This window comes from Nelumbo nucifera, chromosome 4 (assembly GCF_055504915.1).
Source record: "Nelumbo nucifera cultivar China Antique chromosome 4, China Antique-T2T, whole genome shotgun sequence".
Lineage (NCBI taxonomy): Eukaryota > Viridiplantae > Streptophyta > Magnoliopsida > Proteales > Nelumbonaceae > Nelumbo > Nelumbo nucifera.
Window position 1 is genome coordinate 22,881,546 of NC_142652.1, and position 22,119 is coordinate 22,903,664.

General features: G+C 37.9%; 1 protein-coding gene and 1 pseudogene across 4 annotated transcripts in view; one reads left to right on the forward strand and one right to left on the reverse strand.

Moving 5' to 3' along the window:
* The window catches only part of LOC104597831 (Pentatricopeptide repeat (PPR) superfamily protein), a 34,344-nt gene extending 19,281 nt beyond the window's left edge, over positions 1-15,063 (reverse strand). For all 3 annotated transcript variants that reach the window (XM_088902889.1, XM_019197915.2, XM_088902888.1), the window contains exon 1: positions 11,409-15,063. In XM_088902889.1, coding sequence (XP_088759015.1) covers positions 11,787-14,747 — 2,961 coding nt within the window. In that variant the 5' untranslated portion in view covers positions 14,748-15,063 and the 3' untranslated portion in view covers positions 11,409-11,786. The remainder of the gene's footprint in view (positions 1-11,408) is intronic.
* On the forward strand, positions 1,620-11,415 carry LOC148792088 (THO complex subunit 5B pseudogene; annotated as a pseudogene). The gene has a single exon (XR_016085386.1). The product of XR_016085386.1 is annotated as a THO complex subunit 5B pseudogene (transcript).
* Positions 15,064-22,119: the final 7,056 nt, after the last annotated feature.

The window sequence follows — 22,119 nt, forward strand, 5'->3', positions numbered from 1 at the left end:
CCTTCTTTTCAACCTTTGATAAGGTATGATGCTTGCTCAGGTAAGCATTCATGGTATGGCAGCAAATGGATGGGATGTTGACTTCGACCCCAAGGCCTCTCACTTTTACCCCTGGAAAGCAATTGTTGGAGTCCTACCTTCTTTTCAACCTTTGATAAGGTATGATGCTTGCTCAGGTAACAAAATTTTGTTTTAGGACACTTGGGTTTGGAACATTCCTCTTAAGGACAGTTTCCAGGTTATGTATTCTCTTTCTTTAAACAAATTGAAGGTCATTTCCTCTGTTTGTGTAAATGAGGGTTCTTGGGATTTGGGACTGAGGAAAGGGTTGAGGGACTCAGAAGTGGCCTCCGCAAATGAGTTGTTCTCTCTATTGGGTGTTCTCTTTATAGAACAGTCTTGCCTAGATAATAGAATTTGGTCAGAGTCCTCCTTGGGGGTTTTCTCATGCTCTTCATTTTTCAATGACTTACTCAGGTCTGATTTTTTTTTTATAAGTAAAAGGGAAAATTTTATTAAAATAAAAAAGAAATTGAATACAACCTAAGAGCAGGTATTAAGATAACACCCCCCGGACCACACAACTACAACCAACCAATCAAGAACAACAGAAACAGAGAAAGAGAGAGAAACACATCATTTCTGCCACAATTGTGACAAAGAAGCGATGCACCTGCAAAGCCACAGGTCAATCTTCCACTTCACCAAACTCTTCTTGGCCTTCCTCCTTACCCCAATATTCTCCCCTTGACTCTTTAGAGACCTTTCTCAAGCTTTCAACTCTCCTTTCTCTCTCATAAGCTTTCAAGGCTTTCCTTACAACATTCTCCCCCCCTAAAAAGAACAAGCCCAGAGATTTATCAACTTCCAACTCTCTATTGACTGGAATCAAATCCACGCCACCTTTCTTCATCTCCTTATCCTTCGGTACCTCCTCAAGAGAGACCTCACTCGAATCAGACTCACCCCTCACAACTTTCTCTGACAAGTCCGGATTGATTGAACACTCCTGGTTAGAACCATCCTGCCGAGGTTTAATTCTGACCCCACTGGATGAGAATGAAGAAACCGGGCAAGATTTCTCCTGACTTGAAGAACTTAGTTTAATCCTTCTCCTCTTGTAGATCTTTTTATACTTACTTTTCGGTCCAGCTCCCACCAGACACTCCTTTAGCCTTGAGAAAACTTTCGTGTTATGCACTATGTTGGGTTTTCTTGAATTTTTGGTCTTCTTTGGGATTTCTGAAGCCTCACTATTGTCTGCTACACTCGACTCTTTTCCCCTGCGACCCAGATCCACTCCCAACCTTCCAACAAACACTTCCAAGACCCAGCACCCAGTGTCGACCTTATGGTCCTCAACTTCTGGGAGACTGTCCCTTTTTTCCCCATCCCCTCCCTTCTTCCAAGCCTTATGGTTTCTCTCCACCTCTTCTGCCCCTGCCTCCACCCTAGCTTTACTCGTGACCCCTGCTCCCAGATCCTTCTCTGAGCTTCCTCCATGTAAACTAGAAACAGAGGAGGTGGAGGGCAAGCATGTCTCTGAATTAGAGAATGTAAATCAAGTCAAGGACCATAAGGTCGACACCGGGTGCTGGATCTCGGAAGTGTTTGTTGGAAGGTTGGGAGTGGATCCGGACTGCAGGAGAAGAGATGTGAGTGTAGCAGATAATATATGATTGCCCTCAGTTCTGATGGTGTGCCTACCCCTTTCCCTGCAAAACAAGTGTGGGCTACTCCTGTTCCGTTAGGACTTTCTGCTCAGAAGTGGTTCTCCAAAAGGTCAATACTTTGAACGTACTTCAAAGAAAAAGGAAAGGTTGGTGCCTATCCCCACATGTCTGTTGCCTTTGCCTGAGGAGTGGTGAAACAGTGGTCCATCTATTTATTTCCTGTCCTTTTACTTCTTGTATTTGGGATTGGTTCTCCTCTCTCTTTGGTTGCAAGTGGACTCCTCCTTCATGTGTGCGGAACCTTTTCAATTCTAGCTTCTTCCAGTTACCAAAGGGCAGGGTTAGTGTGGGAGGAGAGAAATAATAGGATTTTCCAAGGGCAGGAAAGAACCAAGGAGGCACTTATAGAGGGCATCACTACCAAGATCATGCATTGGCTGAAAGCTTTGGAGCTTTTTAAAGACTTTTCCTTTATTGACTTCACTAGAGGATGGAGTGTCATGGCTGGTTCCACATCCTTCTCCCCTTCAGTTCAAGAAAGTTGGACCCCGCCGCCTTGCTCTGGAGTGAAACTGAATTTTGACAGAAGCTTTCTAGGCAACCCAGGCCCCTCAGGTATAGGGGTGTTTTCAGAGATTAGGGGGGTAGAGTGTTGGCCCTGTATTCAGGCCCTGTAGGGGTGGGAGACTCCCTAAGGGCAGAAGTTTTTGCTTTACTCCAAGGTCTCAAATTGGAAAAGCAATGGGGATTGCAACAGTTAGAAGTGGAGGGAGACTCCAAACTGGTAATAGGCTGGCTGCAAACTAGAAGCTTGGGCATGTGGATTTTCAGACAACAGCTAAGAGAAATCTCAAGCTTAGCAAGAGAGATTAATTGGGCAAGAATATCAGAAAATGGTATGGCTGATGCTTTAGCAAAGCAAGGAGTCAATAGGCAAGAGTTGTTTTGGGCATGTTTATGAGACTGCTTTTGTAAAAGGATTCTCCATCTGGCCCTTGGATGGTGGCAGTTGTAATCTTTATCAATTATTTTTAATGAAAGTTATTGCTTCCCCTCAAAAAAAAAAAAAAAAAACCATATTCTCAAAAGATTCATTTGGCATAAACACAGACAGTTCACATGAATCATAACCGGTTGCTTTGATTGAGAATCATCATGGATTCTTTCCATCTGTGTATAAAATCTAAATATTGGTATGGGGGAAGAAGGGAGTAGAAATGTGAGATACAAGTGCAAAATCTGACAGATTTGGAAGTTATTTTTTATCAGTAACAAGATTTGGAGAATTATTATCCCCCTAATTAATTAAAATTAAAAAAATATACTAAAATGGCAAAGAATACAACAAAAACTCAATTGTTCTCTGGTTGTAAGGCACATTAACATTGCTTGTCTCTTCTGCTTTTCTGATTCTATTCCCAATTTAAACACAGCCTCAAGGTTCTGAGTCACATTGAATCAATTCACACATTGAACTACAGGAAAGTCTGGTTTCTGGGTCACCCAAAACGCCAGTTTTGTGTGGATATAGAAACATTACCTTGCTATGTTTTTAAAGATTATAGTCATCTATACGGTTATAAAGAAGATACTTGCCTTGGTTTTGATGCAGGTCATAAAAGATAAATTTGATTATATAACATCAACTTATATATTTACCCTTTACTTGCACACGTGCATAGCATGTGCCCTCACAATAGTTCGAATAATGTGCTTCCATCCTGTCAGATTATTCAGCACAAGATATGTGCAAGTAAAGGGCAAACCTTTAGCATCCACATGTGCCCACACGTGCTAATTTACCCTTTATAGCTATAACAGACCATCCAAATCCAATTTGATAAGGTTTGGATCAGATTGAATCCAATCCAAAACCGGTCCATTGGCATCCCTATTTTCCACCACTATCTAAAGTTTTTTCCTTAAAGACTAAAAGCCTCAACCTCCAATGCATACTGGGTTCAAACCGGTTAATGAATCAAGTATCAACACCTTATCTTTGATTGTATATATTGTTATTCTTATTTATTCGCAACTAACCCTATTTTTACCTTTATAGCTATAAAGAGAAAACTCTACGAAAAAGTAAAAAGTAAAAGTCAAGTAATGCTTACCCAATTAATAAAAGTGATTATCCACTCTCTAGATTCTATTTTTTTGTATATTATTGATAATTATTTATTATAATAATTATCATATAATCAATTATTCTTCAAAGTTGTAATAATCTTTATACGCAAGGATTATGAAAAAAATTTAATTTTTCACAATGTATTACTTTTCTTCTTGATTTTATTTTAAAAAATTATCTTTTATATTAATAATTTTTACTATATATATATATATCTGCTAGTAAACAAAAAAGGTTGACAAATGCTAATACGATATAAATAAAATAGGGTTGAGATTAAGGCTGATGCCTTGCAACGTCACACACACATGACGCAACCCAAACCTGATGTATTATACTTGTAATTATATATTCATGTACATCATATATTATACATATTGATTTATATATAAAAGTATATTCATGTTAGATAGAGGAGAGAGAGGATGGTAATGACAAATGGCTCATTGTCCGGGCAACTGGTTCCGTTTTATCCTAAATCCGGTCCTTAGCCAAAAACCGTTGAGTCAATCAACAACCTGTTGACTCAGGTGGTCAAACCATTGACCCGTTCAACAGTTTTTGGTCGTTTTTTATTTTAATTATCTTTTAAATTTTAAATTTTTTTATCAGAACAGGCCATCCATTCGGACCAAATGGTCAAACCATCGACCCGAAAACCGATGGCCAGAACGGTTCCGTTTCTAAATTGTTTTTTAAAACATAGTACCTAATGTAAGATTATATGTTCAATCATATATATGATATATGGTATTTGGATTTAATTTTTATGATCTGCATCGAACCAAGGTCCAAGGAAATGCTGGGCTTATGGTCGAGGTTTTAACATATCAGATTGGGTCCAACCCGGCCCAAGTTGCACCCCTAGTTCACAATGAGCTAATATCTGGTTGGGGTTGGTTTCAATGAAAATATTCACACTAATACCCCTAACACCTCCTATCAAAGTTCAATTTGATATAAAGATCAGGCGTCAAAAAAATTAAGATAAAGATCAGTGATGATTTTTTTCAGGTATTATTTTCTTTATGCAAAATCAAATATTATTCTTGAAAAGTTTCTTTTCTTTTTATTTTTCGTTAGGTACTAAGGACAAAAGTGTTTCTAAATACTGCAAGTATGGCTAAAATTAACATGATGTAAATACTTGAAAGAACAGCTTAAAAAACAAATAGAAGCATTTAATTAGCATAACGGATGGGATAGTTGCATCCATATTCATGATAAATGGTGTCAGATCTCATTTTCCATACTAATATCAAATTACTATATATATATATATATATATATCATCCAGCTTTTGTTATGTTTTGAAACTCCAAGCTTGTAGTTGATCGTTAAAATGATATATGCATGTGAAACAGAGATATCAAATGAATTTAAAACACCAACTATTTCTGCACTAAATAGTAGAAGTTTAGGTTCATTATTTGGTTAATGGATGGATACAACATGGACAGAAATCATAAGAATTAGCTAGAAATAGATTGTTTTTCTCTGGGTTCTTCAGAAGGAGAGGCAGGGAAATATAGTAACTGTTGTTCTTGTATTGGTTCTTCCACTCAGAGATTGGTTGAGGTTTCTTCACAGAAGGTGGAAGTTTGCTTTACTCTTCCACACTTAAGACAGGGTCCATAAACGAAAGCATGCAAGGCCATCTGAGGGAAGACATACAGCTTAGGTTGTCTAAACCATATGCAAAAGGAAGATTTCAGGAACAATATGCTTCACTTGCATAGGTACCTGCTTGATCCAATAGTCTTATTGTCTATCATCACTTATATACTGCCTGCAACAACGTCAGAGATGGAACATTGTGTATTGTTTAATGATGTTAACAAGGTTCGATGCATCAGTATCATAAAGAGTATCAGAAAGATGATTTTAAGATACATACTCAAATATGCTTAGGAAATGCTTGGAAACAGTAAAAAATTAGAATAGGCATGAATATACTAGGGAAACTCATTAAAATCCAACAAATGCATCAAGTACACTAAGTCTAACGCCAAAATGATTATAAAAAAGTCATAGACATATAAGAAATACATTTTAACTAAAGGAGTTGCATCCATCTTAGAAACAACATTCTGAAGTATAATAAGCTCTGAATGGTTTAAAGCATAAGTTCTGACCACCAACCAACAATCATCTTAGTAATTTTTGTTGGTTTAAACATATGAACAGGAAGTTTGCAGAAGAAAAACTTGGATTGAATTGGAGTATCTTCCAACTCTTCATGACTATTTATTGGACCAAGCCTATGCCTTCCAAGTTTTCCTATTGGAAAATATCTTGTTTAGGAGTTCCAACTTCCAAGTGGGTCAGAAGACAGTTTGACCAAGACAACACAATGGTTCCAGCATAAAACTTACAGTGCAGTGTATAAATATAAATATGGTAATTGGTACAAGTCACCATCATCATCATCCATGCCTTATCCCCTATATGGGGTTGGCTACATGAATCTTGTTTCACCAATACATTCTATTTAAAGTCATATCCACTGTTAAACTATTAGTGCTTAAATCATTTCTTACTACTTCTACCCATGTCCTTTTTGGTCTACCCTAAGCCCTTCTAGCCCCTTCAATATGTAACAGATCACTTCGTCTAACTGGCACAGTTGGTGGTCTTCTATACACGTGCCCAAACCATCTTAGTCTACTCTCTCATTTTATCACTTATTGGAGCTACTTGTAGGTTCCTAAGGATAACTTCATTCCTAATCCCATCCTTTCTAGTTTTTCCACTCATCCATCTTAGTATTCACATTTCTGCCATCCGGACATGTTTCTTGACTGCCCAACACTCCGCTCTATACAACATAGCTGGCCTTGCAACTGTTTTATAGATTTTTCCTTTTAATCAGTGGTATTCGCCTATCACATAAAAGTCCAGATGCACCCCCTCCATTTTGCCCATCCTGCTATAATTCTTTGGGTGACATCCTCCTCAATCTCTCCCTTGTTATGAATTATTGCACCAAGGTACCAGAAATGGTCACTCTGAGTTATCTCTTGGTCTCCAATCCCAAGTGTATCTTGATTTACCTCATATGGCGACTGGTATAAGTGCCGAGAAAATTTTCGTACATCAATATCCATATGGAGGACAGACCTCTTAAGTGCAATTTAAATTTTGCAAGGATGTTCGGTTTTTAAAATAAGGCCAAACTCATTCCTGTTCAAAAACATCACAAGCATCTTATTTATCATCCTATTCCATTCAGAGGCCGTCAAGATATAGGGAATATGTTATGGACGCATTCCTTGGAAAGACGTACTATCGCCACCGGCAGCAACAGGCACCTGACCCACCACCACCAGCAGCAGTGATTCAATGATTCTCATCCTACCCAGTTCGGCAACAACAGCCTTATCTAGATTAGATTAGATCATCTTGCTTGTTCTTATCTTATTGTTCTTATCTTATTCTATTGCTCTTATCTTATCTTGTTAGTAGCTTATCAGATTAGGATTAGCTTATCTTATCCTTAGCAAGATAGAACTGGAAGTCTCCCTATTCAGCAAGGAGACTCCCTTTGATTAGGACTCTTGTAATCTCCTATTTAAGGAGACTCCATTATTGAATGAGGATATCAAATTTCCAGTCAAGAAAGAGAGTAAAAGGAGAGTTCGGTGATCTCTTGGACAAATCACCCTCTAGGACGCCAAGATAGGTTCAGCTAGGAAGGGGAGGAACAAGGGAAAACAGGAGCTTTTCCCCGTGGACCGACCCGTGACGCGATCCTATTCCCGGGCCCATAACAACTTGGTATCAGAGCCAACCGTCATGGGAGATCTGGAGCAGCTATCATCCAGGGTCCACGAACTGGAGCATAGGCTCGTGGAAACCAGCGTGGAGGTTCATGAGGTCAAAGACGATGTCCGGGAGCTGCGACGCTTGCTGGAATCGTATTTCTCTAACAAGGAGAGGAATCCAGAAGGGACTGTAACCACAAACAGCCGTCGACCAGACTTGACGGAGTCGTCCGACGAACAGCAGGACGTCGCCCCGGTAGCCACAGTCATCCCCAAGTACAGCAGGCTGGAATCCCCGTCGTACAACGGCAACGGAGACCCCTTAGGCTGGCTGTATCGCTGCGAGCAGTTTTTTCGGAATCAACGGACAGATGACCGGGATAAGGTAAATCGTTCTATATTGCTAGAAGAGGATCGTGTTAAAGCAGAAACAGAACGTGCTAAGGCACCAGTAGATTTCACTACATTGCAGCTCCACAATTTGATGTATGAGAAAATTCATTTTGTGAAAACCATAAAGGTGCGCAAAGATTTCAAGTCAAAGTATCCGGATATTGAACTTGTGCCTGAGGAAGAGTTTTTCAGTTCAGCTCCTCAAGATATTAAAGGATCTGTACTATCAAAAGATAGTGCACATGACCTGATGCTAAGGCGGCTTAATTTTGAGCTTTTCCGGCGAAAAGAACTCTGCAAACTTCATGAGAAACTGGAGCAACACAAGAAAAGCCTTATGAAGACCATTGCACACCGAAAGAAGTTCCTTTCAAGTCTCCCAAAATCTCTGAAGAAAGCATCCTTGCATGTCCAACACCAACTAGGGGTTCTGCATACAAAGAAATTACAGCAGCATAATTTAGCAGAATTACTGCCACCTCCACTCTATGTGATTTACTCACAATTGCTGGCTCAGAAGGAGGCATTTGGGGAGAGTATTGAATTGGAAATTATAGGAAGCATGAAGGATGCTCAAGCCTTTGCCCACCAGCAAGCAATTAAGGACAATGGTGTTTCTACAAATACGGAAATGAATAAGTTGGAGGATGATGCACCTGATGAGGAAGAGGAGGGCCAAAGAAGGAGAAAGCGGCCAAAGAAGGTTACTGGAAAAGAGAACCTTGACCAATCAGGAATCTATCGATCTCATCCTCTTAAAATCATCCTTCATATACATGATGATGAGGTTTCAAATCCCAAGCCTGCAAAACTGGTTACTCTGAGGTTTGAATACTCATTGAAGTTGAATGTTGTATGTGTTGGGATTGATGGCTCTCAAGAAGGACCTCAAAACAACATCTTATGCAACTTGTTTCCTGATGATACTAGTACTGGGCTTCCCCATCAGTCAGCTAAGCTATTTGTTGGTGCTGCTGTTGAAGTCTTGGTAGAATGGTGTAATTTACCATCGGTCGAAGCCACATGGCTCCCATTGGCAGAGTTCCACGCCACATATCCAGAGTTCGAGCTTGAGGACAAGCTCGTAGTTCAGGAGGGGAGTAATGTTATGGACGCATTCCTTGGGAAGACGTACCGTCGCCATCGGCAGCAACAGGCACCTGACCCACCGCCAGCAGCAGCAGTGATTCAATGATTCTCATCCTACCCAGTTCGGCAACAACAGCCTTATCTAGATTATATTAGATAATCTTGCTTGTTCTTATCTTATTCTATTGCTCTTATCTTATCTTGTTAGTAGCTTATTAGATTAGGATTAGCTTATCTTATCCTTAGCAAGATAGAACTGGAAGTCTCCCTATTCAGCAAGGAGACTCCCTTTGATTAGGACTCTTGTAATCTCCTATTTAAGGAGACCCCATTATTGAATGAGGATATCAAATTTCCAGTCAAGAAAGAGAGTAAAAGGAGAGTTCGGTGATCTCTTGGACAAATCACCCTCTAGGACGCCAAGATAGGTTCAGCTAGGAAAGGGAGGAACAAGGGAAAACAGGAGCTTTTCCCTGTGGACCGACCCGTGACACGATCCTATTCCCGGGCCCATAACAGAATACCCAAAACTAGTTGAGTGAGATCGGCAAGTACATTGTACATATTAGCTCAATTAATATTCAGAACTTGGTTGCCCTTTCTTCTATCATTTTCTCTTATCCATTCTATGTTACTTTAAATTTATTTCATTCATTTATTCTAATGGTGAGATCTGAACCCATCAACCATTGTTAAAATATTGTCTAGTATGATTTACATTAACATCTTATTCAACAAAATACAGAAAAAAAAAACAGTACTAAATCACATTTCTACCACCAGAAGTACATTGCAGATGTTCTAGAAAAGAAACTTTCCAAGTGATAGTGGTCCTCATCAAATACAAGTTGGAATCCAATAATCAGAATATCATTTCTAACATGTTTGTAGGACTTAGGACTTTATTTGCCTCCACACAAGTTCTTCTTGGAGAAAAACTTAACTATTAGATGCCTAGATGCAAACATATTCAGCTTCATATTTGTTACACTTCTCAACACGGTCCTTGGTATCTGTATTCCTAGGAAGAGTTTGATGTGGACTTTCAACTTTAAACTAAAATAAATCAGTATTAGATCAAACTAGATGCAATATGTTAACATGGTTGAGAATACAATAAACAGAGAGAGAGAGAGAGAGAGAGAGAATAACAACCATTCATCCAAAGGGAAATACCCAGTATGCCATGGAAGCTGGGGGTTTTTGATAGGTGTCAGATCACGAATTAATTCAAAGAAGATCAAACTCGAGTCAGAAGGTAAACATTTTGTCACTTGAAGAAGGATAGACATGTGAACCAACAATTTGCAGAACAAAAGGAACACTATGATGTGCAAAGTTCAAGGAAATCAGTACATGAATTTGGTTAAGGTTGATAAATAAAACAACTGGGAATACTAGGCACCCCATAGCAGTATATAAACACATAAATACCTACCAGGCATGCCCACCTGTCCATGAGGTCACCAAGCACACCTATTACAGAAGGTATGTATGTGTTTGAGAATCTCAAATGTTGGTTTCACAATTCCTTCAATCTTTCATTTGCTACATATTCATGGGCCAAAGCCATCTTGTGTCCAATCCAAGTGCTAGTACAATGAGCCAACTCAACATCTTGATTAGGATTTAAATTAACACTTTGAGTTATTGAGTTATCTTTGGTTGATTATTCAATATTAGAGCAGCCACTCAATGATTCTTTAATAGTACAAATTTCTGTTCATCCTTCAAGGAAACACAAGCAACATCTTGAGATCAGAAACTTCTCCTTTCTCCAACCAAGTTTCTTTATAAATGATGCTTTCTCATTGGAACAATTTTATACAATCATTTAATAATAAATATGGCCTCAAATAGAGTAGAACATAAAAAAGCAGGATTCAGGAAGCTGACCCCATATAGTTGGGTTAACACTTTGGTAAGCAATAAATGAATGAGTTGGAAAATAGTCGAGTGAAAATGGGATTAAAATTGAAACATTTAGACCTAATGTTCCTAATATAAAATGCATGTTAGGCCTATATTAAACAGTAAACACTACCCATCCTTTCAAAACCTGCTACATTTACTGAGATGCCTGAAACAGGTTTACTGCAGGTGCCCAACTCTCCAAAAGTTGAAGGTAACCCTGATTAAAAGAAAATTTTTCCTCAAATGTGAAATTATTTTCCCCTACATTCCTCCAAGCAGACTCTCAATAGTAGAGAAAAAAAGCTCTTCCATAAAAAAATGGCAACAAACATCTGTTTGTCCACATCTCCCATGTCACTAATTTGTTATTATCGAGTCATAAGATCTTCAAGATTAGACCATTCTCTTATAAATGTATTACTTTGTATGAAATAATTAGCATACCAAAGTCTGTAATGCCTCCATGCTCCATTTCTATGAAGAATTTGCTCACCATCTCTCCCTATTGCAATATTCAATCAACATGTCCTGTCAGCTCTTTCTACTCTTTCAGACCTGTCTTACAACCATTAGCAGCTGAAATCTCTTCCATCATTGTAAGAGCACTTCGAAATAACATTAGGAGCCTATCAACATCCCAAACTTACACCAAACACGAACAACTTGTCCTGTCAGCTCTTTCTACTCTTTCAGACCTGTCTTACAACCATTAGCAGCTGAAATCTCTTCCATCATTGTAAGAGCACTTCGAAATAACATTAGGAGCCTATCAACATCCCAAACTTACACCAAACACGAACAACTTCATTCTCTATTCTCCACCTACCAATAATCTCCACATGAACATAACCCATGTCTAAAATGATGGAAACGTTTGTTGTCCCTCACAACTATTTCCCTGTCCACCACCTTGGACACCAACTTCAATGCATTGTGGCAATCCCCACATATGCGAAGGTTCTTGCAAACTCTCAGTGTCACACCTTTAGTCGTCTTCAACAGACCAAAAGAAATAGCAAGCTTCTCACTATGTCCTCGCAGTATCTTTTCTTTCTCATGTTCATCCAACTCATGTAGCACCAAAGTTGTATCAGGTACATATCCAATTTTAATTATCTTCTCCTCTAGTGATTGCCACATTCTGCACATCTCTTCTGACTCGGGAAGCACATCATCACCTGCTACAAAGTTATAAACTTTCCCTTTAACTTCAATCCAACTACAGCCAGCCTCCTTTTGCAGGCCCATCTCATTCATCCATCCTCTCACCCTTCTTACAACATCCCACCTCCTTGATCCTGCAAAAAGATTTGAGGTTGCAACATAATTTTCTGCCTTGTCTGGTTCCAATTCTAACAGCTTCTCAGCAATTTTCTCCCCCAGACCAACATTGCCATGAATTCTACAAGCACTGAGCAATGCACTCCAAATTCCAGCATCTGGTTCTACTGGCATCTCCTCTATGAGTTTCATGGCATCATCCAAGCGTCCAGCCCTACCAAGCATATCCACCACACAAGCATAATGCTCTATCTGAGGTTCAATGCTGTGCTCCCCTTGCATCTCTAGAAAGTATTTTAGACCCTTTTCAACCAGCCCTGAATGGCTGCATGCCATCAAAATACCAACAAATGTGAAACCATCTGGCTTCAAGCCTTCTCTCTGCATACTTTCAAACAGCTCTATGGACTCTTGTCCATATCCATTAAGTCCATATCCTGTAATCATTACGGTCCATGACACCACGTCTTTCTCCTTTGATCTGTCAAAAACCATGCGAGCTTGCTTGATGCAACCACTCTTTGCATACATTTCTATGATTGAACTGCCAACAAATGGATCTTCAATGAAGTCATCTTTTAAAGCAAAGCAATGGGCCTCTTTTCCAAGCCGCAATGTTGACAACTGTGCACAAGCCCCAAACACACTCATTATTGCAATCTCAGAAGGTTGAATTCCATCCTGCACCATTTGGCGGAAGAGATCAAGGGTTTTGTCATGGTGTCCATTCTGTGAGTACCCAGCAATCATTGCATTCCATGACACCAGATTTCTTTCCCCCATACCATCAAACAATATCCGCGAAGATGATGGTTCTCCACATTGAATATAAAGAGAAATTAGTGAAATACCGATAAAGGAATCCATTTCCAAACTGTTGCGCAGCACAAAACCATGAATTGCTTTTCCATCCCTCAAAGATTTCAGGTGGGCACAAGCTAGAAGCAGACTACCAATACTGAACCAGTCAGGCTCTATGCCTGAATAAGTCATTTGCAGGAACAAATCTACCGCTTTTCTTGGGTCTCCATTCTGTGCATATCCACCAATGATTGCATTCCAAGAGCTTACCGTTTTGGTCTCCATGCCATAGAAGACATGGTCTGCAAATCTCAGCGACCCACATTTTGCATAAGCGGCAACAAGAGCATTAGCCACCAGATCATCACATTGAAACCCGTTTCTAAAAGCATAGCCATGGAGTTCCTTCAATCTACACAATTCTGACTGTTCTAAACAAACTGGCAATGCGTTCAAGATGGTTATTACACTGGGCCTTGTTGCACCATCCTCCTTTTGCATTTGGCGTAAAAGATCAAAAGTTCTGCATACATATCCTTCTCTTGAATAACCACCGATCATGGTATTCCAAGAAACCACGTTTCTGTGAATGGCCTTTTCAAATAGGACCTGGCCATCAATTACATAGCCACACTTCAAATACATGTCAATCATGGCATTGTTTACTGTTATTTCATGACTCAGACCTAATTTAACAGCTAACCCATGGACCACCCTCCCCATTTCAATGTCTCCTTCCCCCGTACAAACTGGCAATATTGTCACCAGCGTTGCGACATCAGGTGTGAAACCTTCCCCATCAATGAGCATCTCCCTGAATGCATCGAAACTCTCTTTCGGAAGCCCATTTTCAGAGAACCCACATATCATGGCATTCCAAGAAACCAAATTCCTATCGGGCATTCTCACAAACACTTTAACTGCCTCACCAATTGATCCACACTTGCCATACATAGCAATCAGAGCATTACCCACAAACACATCTGGACCCAGTTCCATCTTCATCGACATGCCATGAATTGCCTGTCCCAATTCCAAACACGAAAGCCCACCGCAAGCCTTAATAACGCATGGTAAGGTGAAATTATCAGGCCTAAGATCCGTGGTGGAAAGTAATTCACAGAACACAGACACCGCCTCATCCCAAAGCTCATTTCTTGTGTAGCCGCTAATAAGGGCATTCCACTGAAATAGGTTCCTCCTCTGAAGTCCATCGAAAACGAGGCGAGAATCTGAAGGAGATCCACACATGGAGTACATTGTGATGAGACGGGTATTAAGAACAAAGTCATTGCTGAATTGGATCGACGCCCAAACCAGCTCATGAACTTTTCGCCCCGTCTCAATATCCTTTCTTTGGCCACAAGCCTGTAAGAGAGCACTAATGGTGTCAGCTCGCTCTGCCATGCTGGTAAGCCCATTTTCTCTTTGCAGGTGAAGAAAAGCTTCGTTTAGGTCTCCGGACTCGCAGAGCTTGCTTACACTTTGAGATAAGGTAGGCTGATGGTCTGAAGTCTGGGTTAGAACCACAGAGTCTCTGTTCCGTGTTTCAGCTGAAAGAGAAAAAGATGCATTGACAGGAGGGATGAATGACAATGAAGAATTTGTATTATTTAATAATCGATTACAGGGTCTATGAAGAAGAAGAAGAGGTCCATGGTAGTGGTTGTGGCATGAAATCGATGGCGCTACCAAAGCCATGTTGTAGCGATTAACAGTTTCCACACTTTGTTCCAGAATCCAGACAGAGACAGTGTTGCATTACATTTTTTTTCATTATATCCTTTACCCAGTATTCACGATATTATTGTGATATATGTAATTTTCGCCAGAAGAAGATAAACTTGTACTTGTAATTCCATTTTATTCAACCTAAAATTTATATGTTTATGTATACTTAAAATTTATACTTTATCTCTAGTTAAACCTGAATGTAATGTTGTGTTTTTATCAAAAGTGTCATTGCTTCAAATTTCATATTCACTTCAGAGAGAAAATTTTCATATTGTTTCAGTGTTTTACATTCTTCTCCATCTCAATTATTTTTCCAAATGTATTAATCTCCAATTCCCTCTATAAACAGTATCCCTGTGAATTGGGAATCTTCCCCTCATACTGACCCAAGCTGTACGTACGATTGCATTATGAATTCTAAGGTGGAGTGGACGGTAAAAACCCCTTGCACATGTTGAAAAGCAAGAATGTTTTTTAAATCAAAAACAAAACGAAGGGAGACTACCACCCTTCGTAGAAGGAGATAGAAAATGGAGGTGGTAGCTCATTTTCTTACAGAATATGATTTGTGTTCTATTATTTAGTTCACATACATAACATTCTCATCTTATTTTTAATTCCATCCACTACTTGCTTGGAATCCGCAAGAAAGTTATTTCTCTAATTTTTCTGATGAGAGATGCACTAAATGGACCTGCTCGCTTGTGCTTCCCTGTGAATGAACTTACTTCATCAAGGCTTAGGCTTTGTGAACTGTTTTTCTTGATGTGGGTTTCCAAAGAAAACACACGTTTCTTAAAACAAATACACAAATTCTTAAATTTCTGATTTCAAAAACACTTTTTTCATCTGGTTATTTAATATCATACTTTATAAATCATAAAATTTATACACTACAGAATTTGTTTTTGTTTAAAAAATCATTATATTGATAGTTCCAAAAACATATTTTTTTTTTAATAAAAACCAACTTGTTTTCACCTATGAAAACAAAAATAGAGACCAAAAACATATATATATATTTGTTTTTGTTTTATTTCTTTACTAATATAATAATTTAAAAAACAAGTGAATAAAAACATTGATATTATAGAACACCCCAATGTGAATTGGTTTATTATCACATTCTGCAGATGGGGTTTGCGCCACCTGAAGATCGCATATTAATCAAAAGATGATTGCAATTCCTGCAAGGTATTCTTCTTTGATGGTTGGCTAACCACCGTGGGATGATATTTTTAGTCTAAATTGTGCTTGTATCCACACCACTCTTGAGACAGCACATTCTAGAGATGCCCAGAAAGAACATTTTGCTTTTCCTTGACTTTCGTAGTCACTATAAGTCGGATCGAATCTGATTGGAAAAGCTGGTCCATTAACTTAACAGATCTAATTTGGATATTGGTTGATCTGATCCGCCATGACCTGATCTGATTCATTAATTATGAAATATTATATTATATATTATATATGCATATTCTATATATTATTTATATTATATAATTTTAATTGAATCGGATATCTGATAATACATTCAAAATTGAATTCCAATCATACTCTTGAAAATCCAACGGATCTTTATTGGATTCAGATCAGTCAGATTTTCTTCATGGATCGGATTGGATATGCCCTTATCGAATCTGATCCGATCCGTAAGTTTACAGCTCTAAAAGTTAGGCTTAGGCAAGATACGAAGGATGATCATTAAATTTATACCCCCTGCCTCCAAATCACATTAAAAGTAGGGGTGCAAATGGATCATATCCATTATATAAAATATTAATAATTTATTAAATTTTACAAAAATTAAATCAGGTCGAATTAGATCTAAGTATCCATTATAGTCAAATTCACCTTTTGTGAAATCTGTTTGGATCTTTCAATTGGATTGGATTCAAGATTTATATCATCATATTAGATTTGGATATACCTTTATTCGAATCTTATCCAATCCATTTGCATCCCTATTTAAAAGGTTTTTTTTTTTGGAAGATGACTTTAAATGACATTTGGTGAATTAAAAGTTGAATTTGATACCATTGCTACTTCTACTTGTAAATTTTTTGGAAAAAACTTTAATTATTGGGGGCCAACAACATAGGCTGTTGAGACAGTTTCTAGAAATACCATGTTACCATGAGAATGGGTAAATTAGTAATTACATCTCAATTTATTTTGACTAAATACCGAAGCATGGGCATGAATAGATGAATTGCCCAAAATGTGCCCAGCCCAAAAACTGTCTCAACTCCCTATGCTGTTGGGCCCCAACAGCTAAAGTTCACCCAATTTTTTGTGTTGGTCAATATACAAATTTTTGAAAATTTGTCTTGTCCCATCACATTAAATAACCAATTTCACTAATATAAGCATTGAATTAGGTGTTAACATTTTTAGTAAAAACACTAAATTTGATGTTTTCTGAAGAAGCACCAATGGTACCCAATGCTGTATTGATAACTCAAAGCATTTGTGGTTAAAAATATATATATTCTCATAAAATTTGTATTTATCAACCTAAAACATTACAAGTAAAAATGGCAATGATACTAAATACAACCTAAATTGATGATCATCATGTGATATACACGAATGTGGTGAACCTGGCTTCGGAAGAGAGATCTGAAACGTGTATGACACCTTTAAAGACAATCTTCAGTTTATTTGATACCTTCGCTAAGTATGCTTGGACGGGGTTTGCAAAACTCTGATAAGCAGATTTAACCGTGTAGTTACCACTACCTGTCATTTCCTTCCATAGAAGGGTGTCCTTGAATCTAGGTGCAGGAATGATAAAATTGCCTCCACATTATGATCATTAAAGTAGTTGTTAAATACCCATTTATTTGCAAATGCAAATCTGAATCAGATACAACATACAAATTTTGCATCCAGTTCAATTTTGTATATATTTGTTTGTGATTACGATTTGTGCTCTTATTTGATGCAAAAATTTGTTCTTTTTGTGTCATTTGAATCTATTACAGTGCAAATTTTGCATCTAAAAAAGTGATGCAAAATTTGCACCACTTCCTCCTACCTTAATTTTCTTTCCTATAAAATGGGGACTACATCATTTTGCTTATTACCTCACTCATCCCAAATAAGTAACCTTATTGTGCTTCCATTCTTTTATTAAATTGAATATAGGCACCCTATACTTTGAGGGTAGTCTCATTTTAGGACCTGAACTTTTAAATGAAACAAGTGAGGTGAAATTTCCTCCTACCTTAATTTTCTTTCCTATAAAGTGGATCACATCATTTTGCTTCTTACCTCACTCTTCCCAAACTAATAACCTTTTTCCTCCTTTCATTCCCTTCTAAATAAGGGTAAATTACAAATATGTACCCTGTACTTTGGGAATAATCTCATTTTAGGGCCTGAATTTTTAAATGTACCACTTTAGTATTTGATCTTAAAAATACATTTAAATCCAAATCCATTAAACTAAAGTTTCAGTGATGGATAAAATTAAAAAAAAAAACATACTTTTTGACTATCTTTTTTTCACTTTTCATCTTTCTTCTATCTTTGAACTTCATACACAGACCAACAGCCGCAAAATAAGCTCACCTCGGTCTATTCATTGGATTTACTGCCACTAGTTTGCATCCAAAGTCTAAAGGGAGAAGAAAGATGAATAATGAAAAAAAAAGAGGCATAACATGAACATTGATGTAATTTTACCCTTCACTATATATATATTTTTGAAAGTGGTGAAAGTTCAGGCTCTAAGGTGAGACTGCCCCCACAGTACAGGTACATATCAGCAATTTATCCTATATATAAATTAGGGATTACATCATTTTACTTTTTACAAACAAATAAAACAAGGTCAAATTTGAAGCAATAATAAACTAAAATATACACTCAGCCCATTTGCACTCCCGTGCATTTACACATTTGCACTGCAAATAAACCAAACCTTAATGTTGTGTTTGGTTTGAAAGCCCCTGCCTTTTCTTTCAAACCAAATACAATGACGGTAATGGTGTATTCTATGTTTCATCTTGGTTCAGGAATTTGTCAGCTTTCTTCTCCATTACTCCATTCGTTAATCATGATTGATTCTTGGTTTGTTGTTTTCTGCCCATGCTATCCATGGGTCATTAAGGGAGTTCACATATTTAATCGAATTCCCCTTTTTCCCTATTTGAGTTCCTTTGATGTTAGTTATGAGGTTCAATACTACATTTGTGATGCATATCCGCCAAAATGGATCAGACTCAGATATGCCTAATTCAAATTTGATTCATTAATATTTTGATTTAGAATTTTGGATATCAATCAGATCTAGATTTTTTTTGATAAATAATAGAAATTTTTATTAAAATATATTTAGAGAAAAAGATACATCAATCAGATCTAGATTGACCAACTGATGGTGGTTCAATTGATAAGTTCTCTGGTGAAAGGGGATTTGTTCCTTACAGAGTGCACCCCATATCGACCTCACAGCCTTATCCTACCATGTATTTGAATCATCATCTCCCTATGAATAACAACACAAAGTGCGGGAAATGCTTCCAATGTGCAGCTGAAAGGTATTGTAAGATTGGTGTGAGGAACACTCTGTGAGTAATAGATTTGAACTCTTCTCATGGCTCCCCCATGAGATAATAAATAAATAAAAATAAAAAAGATTTATATTGGAATCGGATAAAATTGGATATTGAACATCATTAATAAATTAAAAGTTTACATGATCAAAATATTTATATAATATCGATGTGATCTAAAAATGACTGGTCATTAATGTTTGGTATGATGAATAAAATAACTTGAATTAAATGGTATTGTACCTAAAAACTTAAAATAACCAATCAAACGGTTTTTCAGTCAAATCCACAATGGGATTCTGATTGGTCAAACTCTTTTAGGCATGATTTTTTTATTATAGAAATTGCCAATTTTATCATATCATGAGAGAGAGAGATGCACAACAAACCAGTGTCCTTCCCAACATCATCCAAGCCATATTTTTTTTAGATAAAGAAAAAATTATTAGAAAGAGACATATGAGAAGGTTACAATGGGTGATAAGGCATCACCCCAAATAAAACAAAACACCCTAAGACCTAACCACCCCCAAATTTGCGAAACTTTAATCACAGACCAAACCCAAACAATACTCTCGAACCACCCAACCCAACTAATGCCCAATATCGTCCATGCCTAAACCCCTATCTTAGCCCCCTCTCATATTACCCGAACACGTATTAGGCAGACAGCCCAAAACTCCCCTACCAACTACCGAACAAAAAAGACAAATTCACTTCAGACCTTCGTCAGTTGGAACAAGAACTTTTCTTCAAAGCTGTTTTTGTCTTCCTAATCCTCTTGTTAATTCCAACTCTAAATAAGCCTCCCCTTAACCTTTCAAAAGCCTTTGAAACTGACACAACTCGGAAATTTTCTTGTTGTTTAAACCTTTTAACACCATTGTCATGTCCTTAGCACTCTCCCTCTCCTCCAACCTTTCATTAATTCTTTCAAGCTCTAAAACCGTGTTCCGCTCAAACACTTGCTCTGCTGTCGAAATCATGCTCATCTCACCTCCTTTGTAACCTTAGACCTCTCATCAGCAATTGCAAAGTCCTCACAATTCTTCCGAAGACCACCAGGGATTTATTCTACTTCCTTAAAGGCTTTTCTTGCTAATGCCTTGGCTGATTATCTTACTAAACAAGGGGCTCCTCGGGTCTCTTTGTATTGGGTTGATGGTATCCTCCATTTCCCCTCCTTGAAGGGGAGGTAGCATCTCGTGCCTCTCCCTAAAATGTACTCTCTTTGGCTATGAATTAAGAAATCTTACAATTCACTGATAAAAAAGGCTTTTCTTGCAAATTCCTCTCCTCTCAAGAAAAACAGGTCCAGCTTTTTACCCACCCCCACCTCTATGTTAATCATCCAAGCCTTATCCAAACTACCACAGGTCGGCTACATGAATCCTGTTTTGCCATTCTGTTCCATTTAAATGCCATATCCATTGCTAAATTATGGCAACTTAAATGGTTTCTTATTACTTCTACCTATTTCCTTTTTGGGCCCTTCTAGCCCCTTCAACATGTAAACCAATGTCCTTTTGAAGATGAAAAATAAAAAACCATTTGAGTAGAGTATATAAAGTTTGTTTGATCCCATAGCCTCATGTTTGTTGTGCAACATTTTTTTTTTTTGATCAACTGTTTGTTGTGCAACATCAACCACAACCAGTTAGAGCTATCCTTGTATACCTTTTTTTGTTACTCGTTGGGGAACTGTATCAGTTTGTACTGCAAATCTAGCAAGTAGGTGACATTATCAAGTGGTATCACTTCATGTTAAAATGTGCTCAGAGCTACATAAGGAAGAAACAAATGCATTCTATTGAAGATAGGTGGACACCAGCATAGCTTCCCGGGAGCAGCAATGATATTAAGGGGACTAATGAAAGATGGCACTTAGATATCTGAATGGTATACTAGCCTGGTGATTCACCAATAGATCAAACCAATCCTATTTCTTTTGTAGTAAAAACAATGTTAATTTTAATATGATAAATTCTGTAGAAAGCAAGAACATTTGCTTGCCCCTGCTGTGGAAGAGAGATAATTGGTCCACCCAAGGTTCAAAATTTTGATACATATCGGCCTGTATCGGCCGATACGTATTGTATCGTGGGCTTCTCGATACACCCCTACAGGGGGGTGTTTCAGGGTCTAACCCAGTTCAGGGGTAGACAGGCCTTAAACCGTCCCTTCTGAACCAGGTTGGAAAAAAAAAAAACTAAAAAAAAGGGACGCAAGCTTCGATACAGTCTGATACGATATTTTGAACCTTGGGTCCACCTCCTTCCCCCCTCTTTCTGTATACACCCTCTACAAAGGGATCTATACTTCCATTCTCAGTGAAGATACATACCATTTACTTGTCACAAAGAGAAAAGGAAAATTAAAAGAACCCTGCCCTTTGTAATGATAATGGAAGCTAGGATCCACAACTTTTTCTAGATCACCTTCATTAGTTCAACAGAATTTTAATGGAAGTAATGTATTAAATAGAAAAGAAAACAAAGAAACAGAGACCTTAATTCCAACCAAACTAAAAAAGTGCAAACTACAAAGTGCCTGGTCTATCAGAAGAATACATGACCTGACCTCAAAGAGGTGGCCTAAACCAAAAAAGCAAATATAAAAACAACCTTCTATATAAATAATGATGAGATGTCATATTTATGTCTAATTGTGAAATACAGAGCCCCAAAACTCATGTAAAAAATTAGAGAAAAGGACTGTCGAAACACATCAGGATTGTAAAGAAAGGCCATTGTCCAAGTCTGGTGTCTGCTAACCTC